The 18,869-nt window shown below is 36.2% G+C and overlaps 1 protein-coding gene across 2 annotated transcripts in view; it reads right to left on the bottom strand.

Moving 5' to 3' along the window:
• The window catches only part of LOC136034117 (synaptic vesicle membrane protein VAT-1 homolog-like), a 40,686-nt gene extending 24,504 nt beyond the window's left edge, over positions 1 to 16,182 (bottom strand). For both annotated transcript variants that reach the window (XM_065715263.1, XM_065715264.1), the window contains exons 1-4: positions 16,024 to 16,182; positions 9,582 to 9,881; positions 6,221 to 6,500; positions 2,317 to 2,446 (exon numbers count right to left, since the gene is read on the bottom strand). In XM_065715263.1, the coding sequence (XP_065571335.1) occupies positions 2,317 to 2,446; positions 6,221 to 6,500; positions 9,582 to 9,881; positions 16,024 to 16,138 (825 nt within the window). In that variant the 5' untranslated portion in view covers positions 16,139 to 16,182. The remainder of the gene's footprint in view (positions 1 to 2,316; positions 2,447 to 6,220; positions 6,501 to 9,581; positions 9,882 to 16,023) is intronic.
• Positions 16,183 to 18,869: the final 2,687 nt, after the last annotated feature.

The raw sequence follows: 18,869 nt of genomic DNA, 5'->3' as shown, positions 1-18,869 counted from the left end.
ACTCCCTTCAATGTTACCGGATCTGGTAGGAATTTAAAATGAGAGTTCTAAAGCACAAGATCCATCTACATATCAAATTTCATCAAGATCTGATCACTCGTTTCATAAGGTACAAATGCCTCATTTTTTCTGAATTTTCCGAATTAATCCCCCCCCCCAACTACAACAAGGAGAGCGGATCCGTTCCGGTTATGTCAGTCATCTATCTTGGATTAGTGCTTATTCTTTCCACCAAGTTTCGTCCTGATCTCTCTGCTTTACGCGTTTTCCAAGATTTCCGGTCCCCCCCCCTAATGACACTGGATCCGGTCGGGATTCAAAATAAGAGATCTAAGTTTCGAGGTCCTTCTAAATATGAAATTTCATTAAGATACGATCACTTTTTCGTAAATTAAAAATACCTTGTTTTTTCTAATTTTTCGAATTAACCCTCCCCCCCCCAGCTTTCCCAAAGAGAGCAGATCCCTTCCGGTTATATCAATCCCGTATCTAGGACTTGTGCTTATTTTTACCACCAAGTTTCATCCCGATCCCTCCACTCTAAGCGTTTTCCCAGATTTTAGGTTCCACCCCCCAAAATCCCCTTCACCGGATCCGGTCGGGATTTGAAATAAGAGCTCTGAGACATGATATCCTTCCAAACGTCAAATTTCATTAAGATCTGATTACTTCTTCGTAAGTTAAATATACCTCATTTTTCTAAATTTTCAGAATTAACCCCCCCCCCCAACGCCCCCAAAGAGAGCGGATCCATTCTGGTTATGTTAATCACGTATCTAGGACTTATAATTATATTTCCCATCATGTTTCATCCCGATCCCTCCACTCTAAGAGTTTTCCAAGATTTTAGGTCCCCCCCCCCAACTCCTTACAATGTCACTGCATCTGCTTGGAATTTCAAATAAGAGCTCTGAGACACGATATCCTACTAGACATCAAATTTCATTAAGATCCAATCACTCCTTCGTAAGTTAAAAATACCACATTTTTTCTAATTTTTCAGATTTAACCCTCCACCCCTAAATCCACCAAAGAGAATGGATCGGTTCCAATTATGTCAATCACGTATCTAGGACTTGTGCTTATTTTTCCCACCAAGTTTCATCCCAATCCCTCCACTCTAAGGGTTTTCCAAGATTTTAGGTATCCCCCTCCCAACTCCCCCCCCCCCAATGTCACTAGATCCGGCCGGGATTTAAAATAAGACCTCTGAGACATGATATCTTTCCGAACATCAAATTTCATTAAGATCCGATCACCCGTTCGTAAGTTAAGAATACCTCATTTTTCCTAATTTTTCCGAATTAACCGACCCCCCACTCCACCCAGATGGTCAAATCACGGAAACGACTATCTTTAATTTAATCTGGCCCGGTCCTTGATACGCCTGCCAAATTTCATCGTCCTAGCTTGCCTGGAAGTGCCTAAAGTAGCAAAACCGGGACAGCCCGACAGACAGACCAACAGAATTTGTGATCGCTATATGTCACTTGGTTAATATCAAGTGCCATAAAAATCTACTTTTAAGAATCTACAAAAAAAAACACATTCGAATAAAGTTTTCAAACGAAAAGTGAAGAACGAAACTACAGTATAAATAAGCACAAATAAAGTGGTGTAACAAGTTAAACTTAAAATGAGCGAAAGTTAAAAGCAATAATCAAGCTTAAACTGAAAATAGCAGAAATTACAATAAATGAACAAATGAAACCTAACACAAAATATTATAATGAATGACCAAATTAAACCTAAAACGAACAGAAGCTACCACAAATAGGATTGAGATATTGCCCCTTCAGCCAGTGTTGTCAAGGGGGTGGAGTTGAACATTTGATCCCTCCTATCCCTAGATTCTGAAAAACACCCTGCTTTTGGTATTTTTATTGAAAATACCCCATTTGTCTCTTTCAATTGAAAAAAATTCCCTCCCTGACTGAAAAATATATTTGTTCCTCCTCCAGCATTGTCATGAATTGGCACCACTGCCCTCAGGCCTCCTAAAGGCTGAGGTATCTTTTTTGCTTGGCTGCAAATTATGGGAATTTTTTACAATCTAACAGATGTTCTGTGACTACTTTTTGTCTTAATTCCGTTTTATTTAGAGGTATAAGAACTGATAAATATACATTTAAACTGATAACTGCAGATATAAAACTGGTACTGATACTGAATATACTGAGTCTAAAAACTGAAATTGACATATTTAAAAGGTGCATCTTTAAAATATCAATTGTTTTTTTTGGAAGCGGTCTGCCAAGCTACTGAAGCAATGGATTAAATCGACGAATCAATGAAAAATTCACCCCTAAGACTTACCAGAAATTTTGTTGTTGCACTTCCACACTGAATTATTTCACCGCCAACTTCACCTCCCATGATGAATGGCGTTTTTGGTGGATTGTCAATCACACCCTGACGAGTCATAATATCTTGGAAGTTGATACCACTGAAAACTAAAATTTGAATTAGCACACACTAGACAAAAATTTTTGGTCTGAGGGGGAAGGAGGATCGCTTTTCCATGGTTTTCAAGAGGTGGAAGGAAGACCAGGAATTTATAATTTCAAGAAGAAATTTTCCGGAATATCAAAATAAGCCATAGTCCCTTAAAAATTATGATCAAATGGAATCTAAAATACTCCCCTGAGTTGCCACTATTGAAAACATTTGACTAAGGTTTAAAGACCCCATAATGACCAACAAGAAAAATCTCGGCTATTTTGTGCTGCAAAACCTCAACTTTCGCCCAAAGAGGCAAAATGCTGCAGAATATAAATTTAGAGGATGAGTGAGCGAATTGCCTTAGTCTAAAGAGTTAACAACTCAATAGCAAGCAAAATGGGACTGGAAACATCACTGAGGTTGACGAGACTAATTTAAAGAAAAGTGTTGTTTGTATGTTTATATCTCAACCCCAGGGGATCCTGCCAAATTTCAAAAGTAACTTTCGATAGTAACGTCCAAAGTAACGAATGGCTTGTGGTGTAGGGGTATGATTCTCGCTTAGGGTGCGAGAGGTTTCAGACTCGAATCCCGGACCACCCAAATTTTCGTCCTGTGGTGGCGCAGTGGGTTTGACCTTAGCTTGGTAATACGGGACCCAGAGATCGAATCATGCTGCAGAAATGCACTGCAGGGCCGACGCAGGGACTTTAGTAGTCAAGAAGCGTCGTTAATCTGATACAACGTCCAAAGTAACGAAGAATTTTTTGACTTTTGACTTTGCAGCCACTTTTCACAGCAGCTCGGTTGTAGATTTAGGGATTAACTGTAGATTTTAGGGAGGTTGTAGAGGTTGTAGATTTTAGGGATTAGTTGTAGATTTAGGGATTAACGGCAAACATTATTCAGTATTGGTAAACAATAAAGGAGAATCTACTGCAGTTAATACCGATTCTTAGCATCGAGAAACAAGAGCTAAGAGCTCATATGGCACTTGTGACGAGGTCGGAAGACCCAAGAGCCAGGAACTCATATGCTATGAGCTCTGGCAAAATCCTAAGAATCAACTGATTGCTTTAAAAGGAAAAACAGAGGCTTAATGCCGGTCGGAATTTAAAATAAGAGCTCTGAGTCACGAGGTATTTCTAAATATCAAAATTCATTCAGATCCGATCTCCCACTTGTAAGTTAAAATACCTCATGGTCCATGAAATACTCAATACTCCATGGTCAAATCGCAGAAAACAACTTTATCAAGACAATTTGTGCAGCTCCCTGACACACCTACCAACTTTCATCGTCCTAGCACGTCCAGAAGCACCAAACTCGCCAAAGCACTAAACCCCAGCCCCTGTGATGGAGGTTACGTCAATCACGTATCTACGACATTTATAAGCGTTTTTCAAGATTTCCGGTTTCCCCCACCAAATCCCTCCAATGTCAACAGATCTGGTCGTGATTTGATATAAGAGCTCTGAGACATGAGTTCCTTCTAAATATCTAATTTCATTAAGATATGGTCACCCGTTCTTAAGTTAAAATCGTCAATTTTTCAAATTTTTCCAAATTAACAACCCCAGTGTCCCTAAAGAGAACGGATCCATTCCAATTATGTCAATCGTGTATCTATAACTTATGCTTATTCTTCCCATCAAGTTTCATCCCGATCTCTCCACTCTAAGCGTTTTCCAAGATTTCTGGTTTTTAAGATTACCGGTTTCCCGCTCCAACTCCCCCTGATGTCACCGGATCTGGTCGGGACTTAAAATGAGAGTTTTAAAGCACAAGATCCTTCTAAAGATCAAATTTCATTATGATCTGTTCACCTGTTCGTAAGTTAAAAATACCTCATTTTTTCTATTTTTTCCGAATTACCCCCCCCCCCCTCTCCACCAAAGAGAGCGGATGTGGTCCGGTTATTTCCGTCACATATCTTGGACTTGTGCTTATTCTTCCCATCAAGTTTCATACTGATCCCTCCGATTTAAGCGTTTTCCCGGATTTACGGTCCCCCTCCCCCAAATGACAATGGATCTGATCGGGATTTGAGATAAGAGATCTGAGTTACGAGGTCCTTCTAAATACGATATTTCATTAAGATCCGATTACCCCTTCGTTAGTTAAGAATACCTTATTTTTCTAATTTTTTAGAATTAACCCTTCCCCTCCAACTCCCCCAAAGAGAGTTGATCCGTTCCGGTTATGTCAATCACGTATCTAGGACTTGTGCTTATTTTCTCACGAAGTTTTATCCCCATCCCTCCACTCTAAGCGTTTTCCAAGATTTTAGGTCCCCCCAACTCCCCCCAATGTCACTGGGCCCGGCCAGGATTTAAAATAAGACCTCTGAGATACGATATCTTTCAAACATCAAATTTCATTAAGATCCGATCACCCGTCCGTAAGTTAATATTACCTCATTTTTTCTAATTTTTCCGATTTAACCGTCCCCAATCCCCTCCCAGATAGTCAAATCAGGGAAACGACAATTTCTAATTTAATCTGGTCTGGTTCCTAATACGCCTGCCAAATTTCATCGTCCTACCTTACCTGGAAGTGCCCAAAGTAACAAAACCGGGACAGACAGACAGACCGACAGAATTTGCAATCGTTATATGTCACTTGGTAGATACCAAGTGCCACAAAAAATCAACAGCCAAGAAAATAACAATTGATGAAGAAGCCGGAATTACGATGACGCGACAAAAATATTAGAATTTAATCCGAACGATTCTGACACTATCTCTGAAAATAGACTATCCAGAAAACAGGACGAAACTGTAAAACTAAGTACTTCTGATTTACTGATTTACTTTTTCTTCTGCAAAACCAGAGCTAAAACTCCATTTAGAATATATCTCTTGACTATTTATCCTAAGGCTGTCCTGGCCGAGTGGATTGGTGCGCTGGATTCAGGATCCTTCGTCTGAGAGGACGCGGGTTCGAATCCCAGTGTACCCAATTGTTCAGTTTGGGACGGGGGTCAGTGGCGTGACTCTGTAAGCTTAGCCAGAGTCGACCCAGCTCTAAATGGGTACCTGGAGAAATCTGGGGAAGGTAAACAGGAAGGGTGTGCGAAAGCACAGGATGGTTGGCTCCCAACTCCCCATTGCACTTCCTGACTGAAGGGCCAAGAAATAGAGATCAGCACCGCCGGTAGGGACTATAAAGTCTAATGCCGGATCCTTTACCTTTTTTACCTTTTTATTTATCCTAAGTTCTGATTATTCGTCGAATAGCCACGACCACAGGAATTTTTGGAGGACTAATATTTTCTATGTATCACTGAATTTTTGATTACTTTCTAAAAGATACTTCTAGAAATTTTGATTTCCGAATTGAGCCTCCAATCCCTCAAAAATGACGTCCAATTGAAGCTTAGAATAAAAAATAGATCAATTCTAATTAAAAAAAAAGTTATAATTCTTTTACTTTTGAATAGACAAACTTTATTCAATTAATTCCAACTTTCACATTTTCCGCAAGAATCTAAGTGATGCCCGGGGGTTATCTTAACTACAAGACCGCATTCAGGTGGAAAGGGGAGGTCACCGGGTTTGAACCCTACCCCTCCTTCCAAAATATTTGTCCGACTTGTAAAAAGTAAAAAAATGCATCAACATTTTTTGACACGTTTTGTAGTTTTTGTTTATCCCCCCCACACTGACCATGATACCCTCCCACACTCAAGCAAAAATTCGAGATACGGCCCTACTTAGCATCCTTGTTTATTCGTATTTATTTATGCTCTATTAAAAAAAGATTAGATCCAACTTACCAAACTCTTGATTTAATTATAACCTCATTAGGCTGGGGCTGAGGTCTATCTTTCATCATCAATTTCACATTTTTAGCTCCTCCAAAACCGGTTAAAACAATACATTTCATTTGAGGATTAGACCCTCCGACGTCACTCACTATTCCCGCTGGATACGTCGAGGATGTATAACTTGGATTTGTAACAGGTGCTCCAATACCTCCAACATCAGCAGGGGTAGATGGAATGGTTGGGTATGGAGGGCCTGTAACTATTGTTGGTCGGTCAATTGGATTCATTTCTAGAAAACAAAATTTCAATTAAATAATAATAAGTTTCCAAATGTAAGAGCTATCTAATGAGGTAAGCTAATGAAATAAATCAGTATTGATCTCCTATGTTTATCTGATATTGTTATGGATTTAGTTTAATCATTTTCTTAGGCAGCGCAAGCGCAATAGCACTGCCTAAGTAAAAAGTGACGTGGGCACAATGTATTTTTTTTTAAGACCAGGGTTACTTGGCATAAAAGGAGTTGTCGTGGAAACTTCAAAAAGAGCATATTCGATTAGAAATTGAAAGGGATAGTGCCCTTTTTCATAGTCAAAAGTGTTTGGAGGGTAACCAACCCCTCCCACGCGCATCACTTTCCGAAACAAACAAAATTTTATATATATATATATTTTTTGTCACTAAAAAGAAACTTCTAGTTTTTTTCACTAAAAAAATTAATCTGTTTTGTCTTATCTTTACTAGGCTAAACCGTCATTTTATAAGTTATATATATATATATATATATATATATATATATATATATATATATATATATATATATATATATATATATATATATATATATATATATATATATGAATAAGTAATTTTGGATAAACATTTAATGGAATCTGATTTCTCAAAACGGGAGTATTAGTCCAGTATTTTTTTTCACTTCTTTCAAATCCCTCTTAATCCATTTTTCTCAAGCATGAGCAAATTTTTTTATTGTAGTTTGTTTTACTGTTTTTATTTTGAAAATTTTTGCATTTGTGTTTATTATTATTGATTTTATTATTGATTACTATACCTATCTTGTTTTAGATTTCTAGAATATCAAGATTCTACTGATCTGAATCAGAATATCTTATCTCAGCGAAACTATTTACCTTCCCCCTCCATCATTTTAAGAGGGAGCAATATGAGCTACTCCTCTTGATGGCATTAAATACTATAGCATTGTAACTAAGAGCTTTGGTTTGCGGGCATTAACGTATGTTTTTGGGGGGATTCAAAGTAGAAGTTCAAAAATAAGAACGAATATCCCAAAAACATTTAGAGAATTTGCGGTCAATCCGGGAAACAAGCGAGACCAATCAATAGGTTAAAACAATGTCAATCTAGGAAGTAGATAGTGTAAGTACAAATTCATTGAGTGTGTACAACAAGGTTATTTCTAATAATATTGGATTTAGGATTTTCTTGCGTATATAAATTGTTTTAGCATTATGACTATTATTATATATTAGCATTATTATATATTTAGCATTGTTATTAAATATTATTCATTTTAACGTCAATAAGTATCTCATTGAAAAAATATGCTGTAGGCGTACTTCTGATTTGAATGGCGGCGCAGTGCAACTCCATCAGTGCAAACTCAAATATAATTATCTATATTTTGTAAAATTTTTACCCGGTTATTAACAATGTTACTTTCATGGCCTATATTATATTATTACACTTTAATTTGTATTAGAATTGTTGTTTTGATTTAGTGTTGCTATCGCTATTTTTCTTTAGAGGATGCTTAAATTCTAGGAAAACAAATTAGTTTCTATTCAACAGGCTTTTATAACAACAACTTCTTTCCTACGGTGGAAATCGCTCAAATGTTTTCATTTCGACCTTTAAATTTTGACTACTCTTTTCTAGGCTGCAAAACTAGTGATTTTATATGAAATGTTTTCTCAAACTTCTAAGTTCTACCCGCCAACCCCCCAAGGGAATTTATACTTTCTAAAATTTATTTTATTGCTTTGTTCTCTATGGTAGATTATTACTGAGAAGCTTCTTTTTGGTCAAAGGCTTGGTTTCTCCAGTGTCAGCTTCTTACACTTTTCAGTGGACATCTGCATAATATGCTTAAGCACACCATAAATATATACAGTAATGCAAGCTTCTAAATTCTCCGTTAGAGATTTTTGAGACATACTGACGTTGTTATTAGCGTAGCCGAACTTTTCCTGTGCTCTGCTTTTATCTTTCATAATTCCAATTTAATTCTTTCGACCAAAATCCGGTCCAACCCAATTGAATCCATTATTTCCTACTTTCATCTGTTTTCAAAAAAATTTACTTACTACTATATATATATATATATATATATATATATATATATATATATATATATATATATATATATATATATATATATATATATATATATATATATATATGTGAGGATGAGGATGTATTGTATTCTCAGCTATTAAATACTGTATGCCCAAATACATGTAATGTTGATATCCTTAGACCTTAGATCTGCCTCCACCTCTACCAGCATATCCTCCCACTGCAGTTGGATTGAGGTTTTTAGGCTTAGCAGATCTCTCTGGTACGTTCGGTGCGTAGATTTTCTGGGTCGGCCTCAGCGGTGTAGCGGTGTATGTAGTACGTGGCAAAGGTATTTGCATTGGCAAACTCTTTACTAAATCTGTCACATGAGGCTAACCCTTGAGCCCATGAGTCTTATATAAGCCCTACACAGATTCACCAAACAAACCCAAATTTTGCAGTAAAACTTTACTGTCAGGAAAAGAATATAAAAAGTAGCATATGTAGTAAGTATATGTAGTCCATCTGCGTAGTCTGTGTATCGATATCTTTGTAAAATTCTGTTAACTAGCGCTTAATTGAAAACACAAAACCGACGCCAAAAAAAAAAACAAAAACAAATTTCCTCTCAGGAGCAGAAAAGTTCTAAAGTTGCCTGCGGAAAGTTTAAAGCTTCATCACTTAGAAGAAAAGAGGTAATTCAAATATCATTTGAGGGTTTGATTGATTGAAAAACATAGGCAAAAAGCAAACTGATCTGGCAAAAGCGAAAGGGCCGGATTTTTGAATAAAAAAAAATATTTTTCCTGTTTCTTCCAAATTTTGCACCAAAGCTATTAAGAAAATGAATTTGCTAAAAAGAAAGTACCAACACAAGGAACCAATGGAATTGAAACTAACTTCTTTGCCATCGTGTTTCGAAAATTAATTTACCTAGTATCGCCAAGTTCCACAAGTTTTGAGCAGAATGACATGCAAAAAGCAAGACATATTTAAACAGAGAAACTATCAAATCAAAAATTCTTCGAAATTCGTAAATGACTCAACCTGCCTTTTTTCTCTTCTTTATTGTCGGTTATTCTTGACTCCCAGCCTTCTTCAGCTTCTTCTGGTTCTTCAACAACAGGTGATCGATGGCCAGGCGGTGGAGGCGGTAACTCGTAAGCTTTAGTTGCAGTTCCAGGTAATGCGTGATGCTCAAGTCTACCTGTGAAGGGATTGTCTTGGGTTCTTATAAAATCACGAATTTCTCTTAGATCTCCTTCTTCAGCACTAAAGTAACTTTCTGTCTCGCCACCGTGAACTCCCCTAGCTTCTTCAATATCTGTTGGTCTACTCTCACCAATAAAACCTATAATTGAGACAAAGAGTAATGTTAAAAAAAAATTAAAAATGCCAGATAAAAAATTATGGCGGAGAAAGATGTCAGGTTCTATTAATTAGCTCATATAATTTTGCAAGTGGGCAGTTTCCCTTCCCCCTTTGAATAAGAATTTGTATTATGCAAGCATTCGAGGCTAAAGTAACTTTCTAGCTTGTCGTGAACTCCTGCAAGCTCTTCAATATCTTTTGGGTCTCCTCTCGATGATAAAACTTAGAATTGAAACAGAAAAAAAACGTAGTAATGACGAAAAAATAACATAACACTAAAGATAAAAAAAATATTAGGTTTCACTCTTCCTTTGAAAAAAATTGTATCGGCCAAAAATTGTAAAACATCTCGAACTAGCAAGCGCGATTTAGGTATGTCAGGACTGTATGAGTCAACCAAAATTACAATATAAGAATTTGACATTTTATTTTAACATTTATATAGCACTTATACATTTTTTTATAAATGTTATTATAAACATTATTTTTTATAAACATTAATTTTTTTAATTAATTTTCTTATAAACATTATTTTAATATTTATAAATTCTAACATTTAAATTTTTAAGAATTTTCTCAAATTTGTCTACATTACTGATTTCAGCTTGATTCTGAATATGAAGCTTTAATATTTCTATCACTCTTTAATTTTGTGAATTTAATTAATCAATTTTTACGCTTAAACAAATGCCAAAAATTCTGAGGAACATCAAAATTTTCAACCAATTGCTTTGAAATTGGCATTTTGCTGAGTAAATGTTTAGTTTCGTCACAAGCTTTCTAAATTGGAAACTATGCTGCAAAGCAGCATACTTTCTATACTATAGTACTTAGAAATGCTAATTCTAGGAGCGCATCAATTTCTGGTTGACTCTCCTCCTCCATGGGGCAAACGAAAAATGTGTAAAATGGGCTTGCTTACAGGTAACATTACCTATAAAGCAAAGCGTATTAGTCCATGAGCCCCGCGGGCAGCAGGGCGAGATCTGTATTCTATATTCATTTAACAAACCTAGTTTGAGGTTTTTATGGCACTTGGTATTAACCAAGTGACATACAGCAATCGCAAATTCTGTCGGTCTGTCTGTCTGTCGGTCTGTCTGTCTGTCTGTCGGTATGTCGGTCTGTCTGTCCCGGTTTTGCTACTTTAGGCACTTCAAGGTAAGCTAGGACAATGAAATTTGGCAGGCGTATCAGGGACCAGACCAGATTAAATTAGAAATAGTCGTTTTCGCGATTTGACCATAAGGGGGGAGTGGGGGCCGGTTAATTTCTGAAAAAATAGAAAAATGAAGTATTTTTAACTTACGAACGGGTGATGGGGGGAGTTGGGGGGACCTAAAATCTTTAAAAATGCTTAGAATGAAGGGATCGGGATGAAACTTGGTGGGAAAAATAAGCAGAAGTCCTAGATACGTGATTGACATAACCGGAACGGATCTACTCTGTTTAGGGGAGTTGGGGGAGGGGGGGGGTTAATTCTGAAATTTAAAAAAATGAGGTATTTTTAACTTACGAAGGAGTGATCGGATCTTAATGAAATTTGATTTTTGGAAGGATATCATGTCTGAAAGCTCTTCTTTTGAATCCTGACCGGATTCGGTGACATTGGGGGGGGGCTAAAATCTTGGGAAACGCTTAGAAAGGAGGGATTGGGATTAAACTTGGTGCTAAAAACAATAATAAGTCCTAGATACGTGAATGAAATAACCGGAACGGATTTGCTCTCTTTGGGAGAGTGGGGGAGGAGGGTTAATTCTGAAAAATTAAAAAAATGAGGTATTTTTACCTTACGAAAGAGTGATCAGATCTTAATGAAATTTTATGTTTTAAAGGATATTTTGTCTCAGAGCTCTAATTTTAAATCCCGACCAGATCTGGTGAAGGAGAAGTTGGGGGGTGTAACCTAAAATCTTGGAAAACGCTTAGAATGGAGGGATTGGGACAAAACTTGGTGGGAAAATAAGCACAAGTCCTAGATACAGGAATGACATAAACGGAGCAAATCTGCTCTCTTTGAGGGAGTTGGGAGGAGGGGGGAGGGTTAATTCTAAAAAATTAGAAAAAATGAGGTATTTTTGACTTACGAAAGAGTGATAGTATCTTAATGAAATTTCATATTTAGAAGGACCTCAAAACTCAGATCTCTTATTTTAAATCCCGACCAGATCCAGTGTCATTAGAGGGGGGGGGGCGGAAATCTTGGAAAACGCTTAAAGCAGAGAGATCAGGACTAAACTTGGTGGAAAGAATAAACACAAGTCCAAGATAGGTGACTGACATAACCGGACCGGATCCGCACTCTTTTGGAGTTGGGGGGGGGAGTAATTCGGAAAAATTAGAAAAAATGAGGTATTTGTAACTTACGAACAGGTTATCAAATCTTAATGAAATTTGATGTTTAGAAGTATCTTGTGCTTTAAAACTCTCATTTTAAATCTCGACCAAATACGGTGACATTGAAGGGAGCTGGAGGGGGAAACCGAAATTCTTGGAAAACCTGAAAATCGAGGTGTCTTATGAATGAGTGATTGGATCTTAATGAAACTTGATATATAGAAGAATCTTATGTCTCAGATGCTTCATTTTCAATTCGAATCGGATCCGGGGACATAGAGGGTTGGAGGGGAAAAACAGAAATCTTGGAAACCGGAAATCTTGGAAAACCCTTAGTGTGGAGAGATCGGGATGAAACTTGATGGGAAGAATAAGCACAAGTTACAGATACAAGATTGATATAATTGGTGCGGATCTGTTCTCTAAGAGGGAGCTGGGGGTTGTTAATTTGGAAAAATCAGAAAAATTGAGGTATTTTTAACTTAAGAACGGATTATTAGATCTTAATGAAATTTGATATTTAGAAGGAACTCATATCTCAGAGCTCTTATTTCAAATCCCGAACAGATCTGTTGACATTGGGGGGAGTTGGAGGGGAAACCGGAAATCTTGGAAAACGCTTATAAATGTCATAGATACGTGATTGACGTAACCGGACTGGATCCGCTCTCTTTGGTGGAGTTAGGTGGTGGGGTTCAGTGCTTTGGCGGGTTTGGTGCTTCTGGACGTGCTAGGACAATGAAAATTAGTAGGCGTGTCAGGGAGCTGCACAGATTGACTTGATAAAGTCGTTTTTCCCTGATTCGACCATCTTGGGGCTAAAGGGAGGAAAAAATAGAAAAAATAGAAAAATTGAGGTATTTTTAACTTACGAATGGGTGATCAGATCTTAATGAATTTTGATATTTAGAAGGACTTCGGTGACTCAGAGCTCTTATTTTAAATCTCGACCGGCATTAAGCCTCTGATTTTCCTTTTAAAGCAATCTATTGATTCTTAGAATTTTGTTAGAGCTCATACCATATAAGCTCTTAGCTCTTTCGACCTCGTCACAAGTGCCATATGAGCTCTTAGCTCTTGTTTTTTTTTAATTTTATCACTCTTTGTTGAATAAATAAAGACTACTTACTTTGCCCCACTGCCTGCGGGGATCATGGAATAACACACTTTGCACTATAGGTAATGTTACCTGTAAGCAAGCCCACTTTACGCATTTTTAGTCTCGTTGGAGGGGGATTTTAGAAAGCTAAAAAATGGATGTGCTTCACTAATATTGACAAAAAAACAATATGCGATCATCAGAATCTTGCCATATGCAGTAATGCACACTTTAGACAGCTTGTGACAAAACTAAACATTTACCTCTTGCTGTGTCCCAGATGAAGGGATGGACCTCAAGCTTCTCTTGAAATGACAGATATTGAACACAATTTACATTAAAATGAATTTGCTACAAAAGTAAAAAAAAAAATCTTGCAACCCTAAAGAACCTTTGAAACTAACCAATAGTTGGACAAATACATCATCTAACAAGAGCTAAGAGCTCATATGGCACTTGTCACATGGTCGGAAGAGCCAAGAGCTCATATGGTAAGAGCGAGGTCTAGCAAAATTCTAAGAATCAATAGATTGCTTTAAAAGGAAAATCAGAGGCTTAATGCCGGTCAGGATTTAAAATAAGAGCTCTAAGTCACGAAGTCCTTCTAAATATCAAAATTCATTAAGATCTGATCACGCACTCGTAAGTTAAAAATACCTCAATTTTTCTAATTTTTCCTCTCCCTTCAGCCCCTAGATGGTCGAATTGGGGAAAACGACTTTATAAAGTCAATATGTGCATCTGCCTGACACGTCTACCAATTTTCATCGTCCTAGCACGTCCAGAAGCACCAAACTCGCCAAAGTACTGCACCCCGCCCCCTAACTCCCCCAAAGAGAGCGGATCCAGTCACGTCAATCACGTATCTACAACATTTGCTTATTCTACCCACCAAGTTTCATCCAGATCTCTCTACTCTAAGCGTTTTCCAAGATTTCCAGTTTCCCCTCCAACTCCACCCGCTGTCAACATATCTGGTTGGGATTTAAAATAAGAGCTCTGAGATATGAGTTCCTTCTGAATATCAAATTTCATTAAGATCCAGTCACCCATTCTTAAGTTAAAAATACTTCAATTTTTCTAATTTTTCCAAATTAACAACCCCGGCTCCCCCAAATAGAAGGGATCCGTTCCAATTATGTCAATACCGTATGTATAACTTGTGCTTATTCTTCCCATCAAGTTTCATCCCGATCACTCGACTCTAAGCGGTTTCCAAGATTTCTGGTTTCCAAGATTTCTGTTCCCCCTCCAACCCTCTTTGTCCCCAGATCCAATTCGAATTGTAAGTGGAGCATCTGAGACATAAGATTCTCTTATATGTCAAGTTTCATTAAGATCCGGTCACCCATTCATAAGATACCTTGATTTTCACGTTTTCCAAGAATTCCGGTTTCCCCCTCCAACTCCCCCAAATGTCCCCGAGTCTGGTCAGGATTTAAAATAAGATGTCTGAGTTACGAGGTCCTTCTAAATATGTAATTTCATTAAGATCTGATAACTCCTTTGTAAGTTAAAAATACCCCTTTTTTCTAATTTTTTAGAATTAAAAAACACCCAAAAAGAGCAGATCCGTTCCGGTTAAGCCAATCATGTATCTAGGACTTGTGCTCATTTTACCCACAAAGTTTCACCCCGATCTCTCCAGTCTAAGCGTTTTCCAAGATTTTAGGTTCCCCCCTAACTCCCCCCAATATCACCAGATCCGGTCGGGATTTAAAATGAGAGCTCTGAGACACGATAGTCTTCCAAACATCAAATTTGATTAAGATCCGATCACTCCTTCGTAAGTTAAAAAACCTCATTTTTTCTAATTTTTCAGAATTAACCCCCCTCACCCTAACTCCCCCAAAGAATGGTACTCCTTCCCCTCTAGAGGGCCCTGAAATTTGCCTACATTACAATACCTATTGAAATTTTGACAAAACATTTTACCTTAATTTTCAGTTACCAGTTGCCCTTTCTCTGCCTTTAGTTCTGAAAATGTAATTCCTGTTATTTGAGTAGAATTTTGAGCCATATCAATTTGTTTTTTTTTTTAATTTAGGAAATGTATTTGCATATCTTTAAAACCTTATAAAATATAATTGAGCAAAGTTGTGTAGCTGAAAACAATTTTGTTGTACTTCAATTAAGCAGAAGATCTATTTTGCAAGGTTTCACTTTTATAACACACATATTTTTAAAGGTCATCAAAGGTCAGGGCCCTCTAGAGGGAGGAGTGGAGCTAGTTGCTTCAAAATACCTTCCCGGGACATACTTTAGCCTGTAGACCCACCCCTGAAAGTTTCATTTTCCTAACCTAAACCCTTTCCGAAATAGCAAAGTCAATTAGCTAGAATTTTACCCAAACATTTGCACATCAGGGGGTGGGGGGTAAGAATTGGTTTTTAACCTATTTCTGATATATTCCCCCCCCCTTAATTTTTATTATATTTTATCATGTTTTGGTATTTTCATTATTATGAACATAACTGCACTTCTTGAGTGTGTTTGGTACAATACATAAGTACAAGTAATTTTTCTTTCCGGCCATAGATTAATGCTACCAATTTTCTTTGTTTTTTAAGTTTATGACCCTCTCCCCCAAAAAAAAACAAGATTGTATGTACCTGCAGTCCTTTGAGTCTGCAAGGCTATCGAAATATCCGACACCCGTCTTTAGACTAACACCAAAAATGATTACCTTGCCCTTTTGGATTGGTAATATCGTCTTTATAGGTAGGAATTTTTTCATACACTTCAGTCACAATTTTATCCTTATCTTTTGACATAGATTCTTTGTATGTTTTGACTTCCATTTCTGCTCATCCAATTCGCGGAAAACGTTTTAAATACGTATTTAATATTGCGTATTTGAAAAGGGGGCTTTTTAAGCAGCTCAGCAACAACAGATATCCGGGTTGTCTTTTCCCAAAGGACATGGGAACTATTTAAAAGTTAAATAGCTAAGTTCATGGATGTAAAATCATCATTGCTGACTACCACAGTATAAGAATATATTCCCTTTACTGTGCTGACTGCAAAGGTGACTGGAATATTGAGAGAATAGATGCAGATGCATTGGGAGAATAGATTGGAAATATATAATTTCGGCTATATATTTACACATTAGGGGGGGGGGATAAAATATGGCGGGACTCCATGCAAAATGTGTTAGCTACAATTAGTCTGCCTATTCTGAAGTATGAATTGGTTTCTTAACATGTTTCCTTCTCTACAGGTCCTTCTTTAGGCATATACTAGCTTAGTAAAGAGTTAACCGCCTTTGATTTAAAATTGGTTCAAGAATAATTACTGTTATTTTGGTTTATCTTGAAAGCAAAGTTTTATCGTAAATACAAGTTTTCGGATATTTCGGGCCATATGCAGGATTTTTATTTGTGGGGGAGGGTTGTTACACAAAACTTTCGAAAACGCATCAAAAATCTGTTTATATGTATTTTTATTACGTTTTAAGAGTAGGAAAAACACTTCAGGGGGACAGGGGGGCAACCCCTTATTCCCCCTGGATACGGCCTGGCTTTTTTACAATTATATTAGTTTTAATTTTTAATTAATTCATAACTAAACTTTTTGAATATTCAGAATTATCATAAGTCAACTTGTTTGAACTAGTTTTGTATAAATATATATATATATATATATATATATATATATATATATATATATATATATATATATATATATATATATATATATATATATATATATATATATATATATATATATATATATATATATATATATATATATATATATATATATATATATATATATATATATATATATATATATATATATATATATATATATATATATATATATATATATATATATATATATATATATATATATATATATATATATATATATATATATATATATATATATATATATATATACTAGCTGTTGGGGTGGCGCTTCGCGCCACCCCAACACCCAGTTGGTGGGGGCGCTTCGCGCCCCCCAAGCCCCCCCGCGCCCGTAAGTCGTTACGCGCCATATTAGTTACGCGCCATTGTAGTTGTGTCCCTATGTCCCACCTGTGAATATAGATAGATGTATATATATATATATATATATATATATATATGTTTTTAACTACGTAAAACTTGCAAATATACAACATTCTTTGCTGTCCCATTGTCTGTGCATATAAATAGATTGTCAGGTTTACCGACTCTTGAACATGCAACATATAATGGTCAATGGGAAAACAATCCGTATTCAGATCTATACCTCATGATTCTAATGATTGCCCTTGAGCTTTGTTGATGGTGATTGCTAATCGACCATTCCCTGAGTCGCCATCGTCATTTATATATCCCCCTGTGCACCCCGGCGTCCCCTTTGTAGTTATGTCCCTGTGTCCCGGTTGTCATTTATATTCCCTGTGTCCCGGTCGTCATTTGTGTCCCGGTGTCCCAGTCTCTGATTTCTCTTTGAGTGTCCCGGGCGTCATTTATATTCCTCGTGTCCCGGTGTCCCGGTCGTCATTTATATCCCCCTGTGCCCCCCGGCGTCCCCGTTGTAGTTGTGTCATTTATATTCCCTGTGTCCCGGTCGTCATCCCGGTATACATTCGTTTTTGAATTGGTATATGATGAAATAAATTTTTAATTTTTTCCCTTTTTTTCCTTTTAGTTTTTTTTTATTGGTTTTGACCTTTTTTTAGGTTTTTTAGTTTTTTTCTTTTTTCTTTTTAGTTTTTTTTGAAGTTTTTATCTTTTTAGTTTTTTTATTTTTATTTATATTTTTTTAGTTTTCTTTTTCTCCTTTATTTTTCAGTTTTTTTCCTTTTTTTAGTTTTTTTTTTCTTTTTAGTTCTTTTAGTTTTTACCTTTTTTAGTTTTTTTTAGTTTTTTAGATGAAATTTTTTTTAGTTTTATTCTTTTTTTTCTTTTCAGTTTTTTATTGGTTTTTACCTTTTTTTTAACTTTTTTAGTTTTTTTCGTTTTTTCTTTTTACTTTTTTTTTAGTTTTTATCTTTTTTATTTTTTTTTATTTTTATTCTTAATTTTTTTTTATTAGTTTTTAGTTTTTTTTGTAGTTTTTGCCTTTTTTAGTTTTTTCAGTTTTTTTTTTTAGTTTTTAGATTTTTACCTTTTTTAGCCTAACCAGGATTTGAACCTGGGACCTTCATTCTCCGTTCTGACACCCTCTCTCACCGAGTGACTACTCCAGCATGTTCATTTTGGTGTTTTAAATGGTATATTATTAACCAAATTAATGTGTTTTACAATATACTAAGCATCGTCATAACAAAAATGACGACAACTAATTTCATGACGTCAGTCAACACAGAAATTAAGTTCTGAAATTAAGTCATGAAATTAGTTGCCGTCATTTTTGCTTTGACGGTGACGTCATTCAAGTTATATAAGACATATGTTCACGTAGAAATCTATTAATGTTTAAGTTTACAATGACTGATGAAGATGCTCAAAGAGTCTATGCCAAAAAACTTGCTGCTGATAGAGAAAGTCAGAAAAGAAAGCGTGCCGAGGAACTATCAGCAGCAAGTTTTTT

Source organism: Artemia franciscana, chromosome 12 (assembly GCF_032884065.1).
Source record: "Artemia franciscana chromosome 12, ASM3288406v1, whole genome shotgun sequence".
Lineage (NCBI taxonomy): Eukaryota > Metazoa > Arthropoda > Branchiopoda > Anostraca > Artemiidae > Artemia > Artemia franciscana.
The sequence above is the reverse complement of the archived record's forward strand: the minus strand, read 5'-3'. Positions and strand labels throughout refer to the sequence as shown.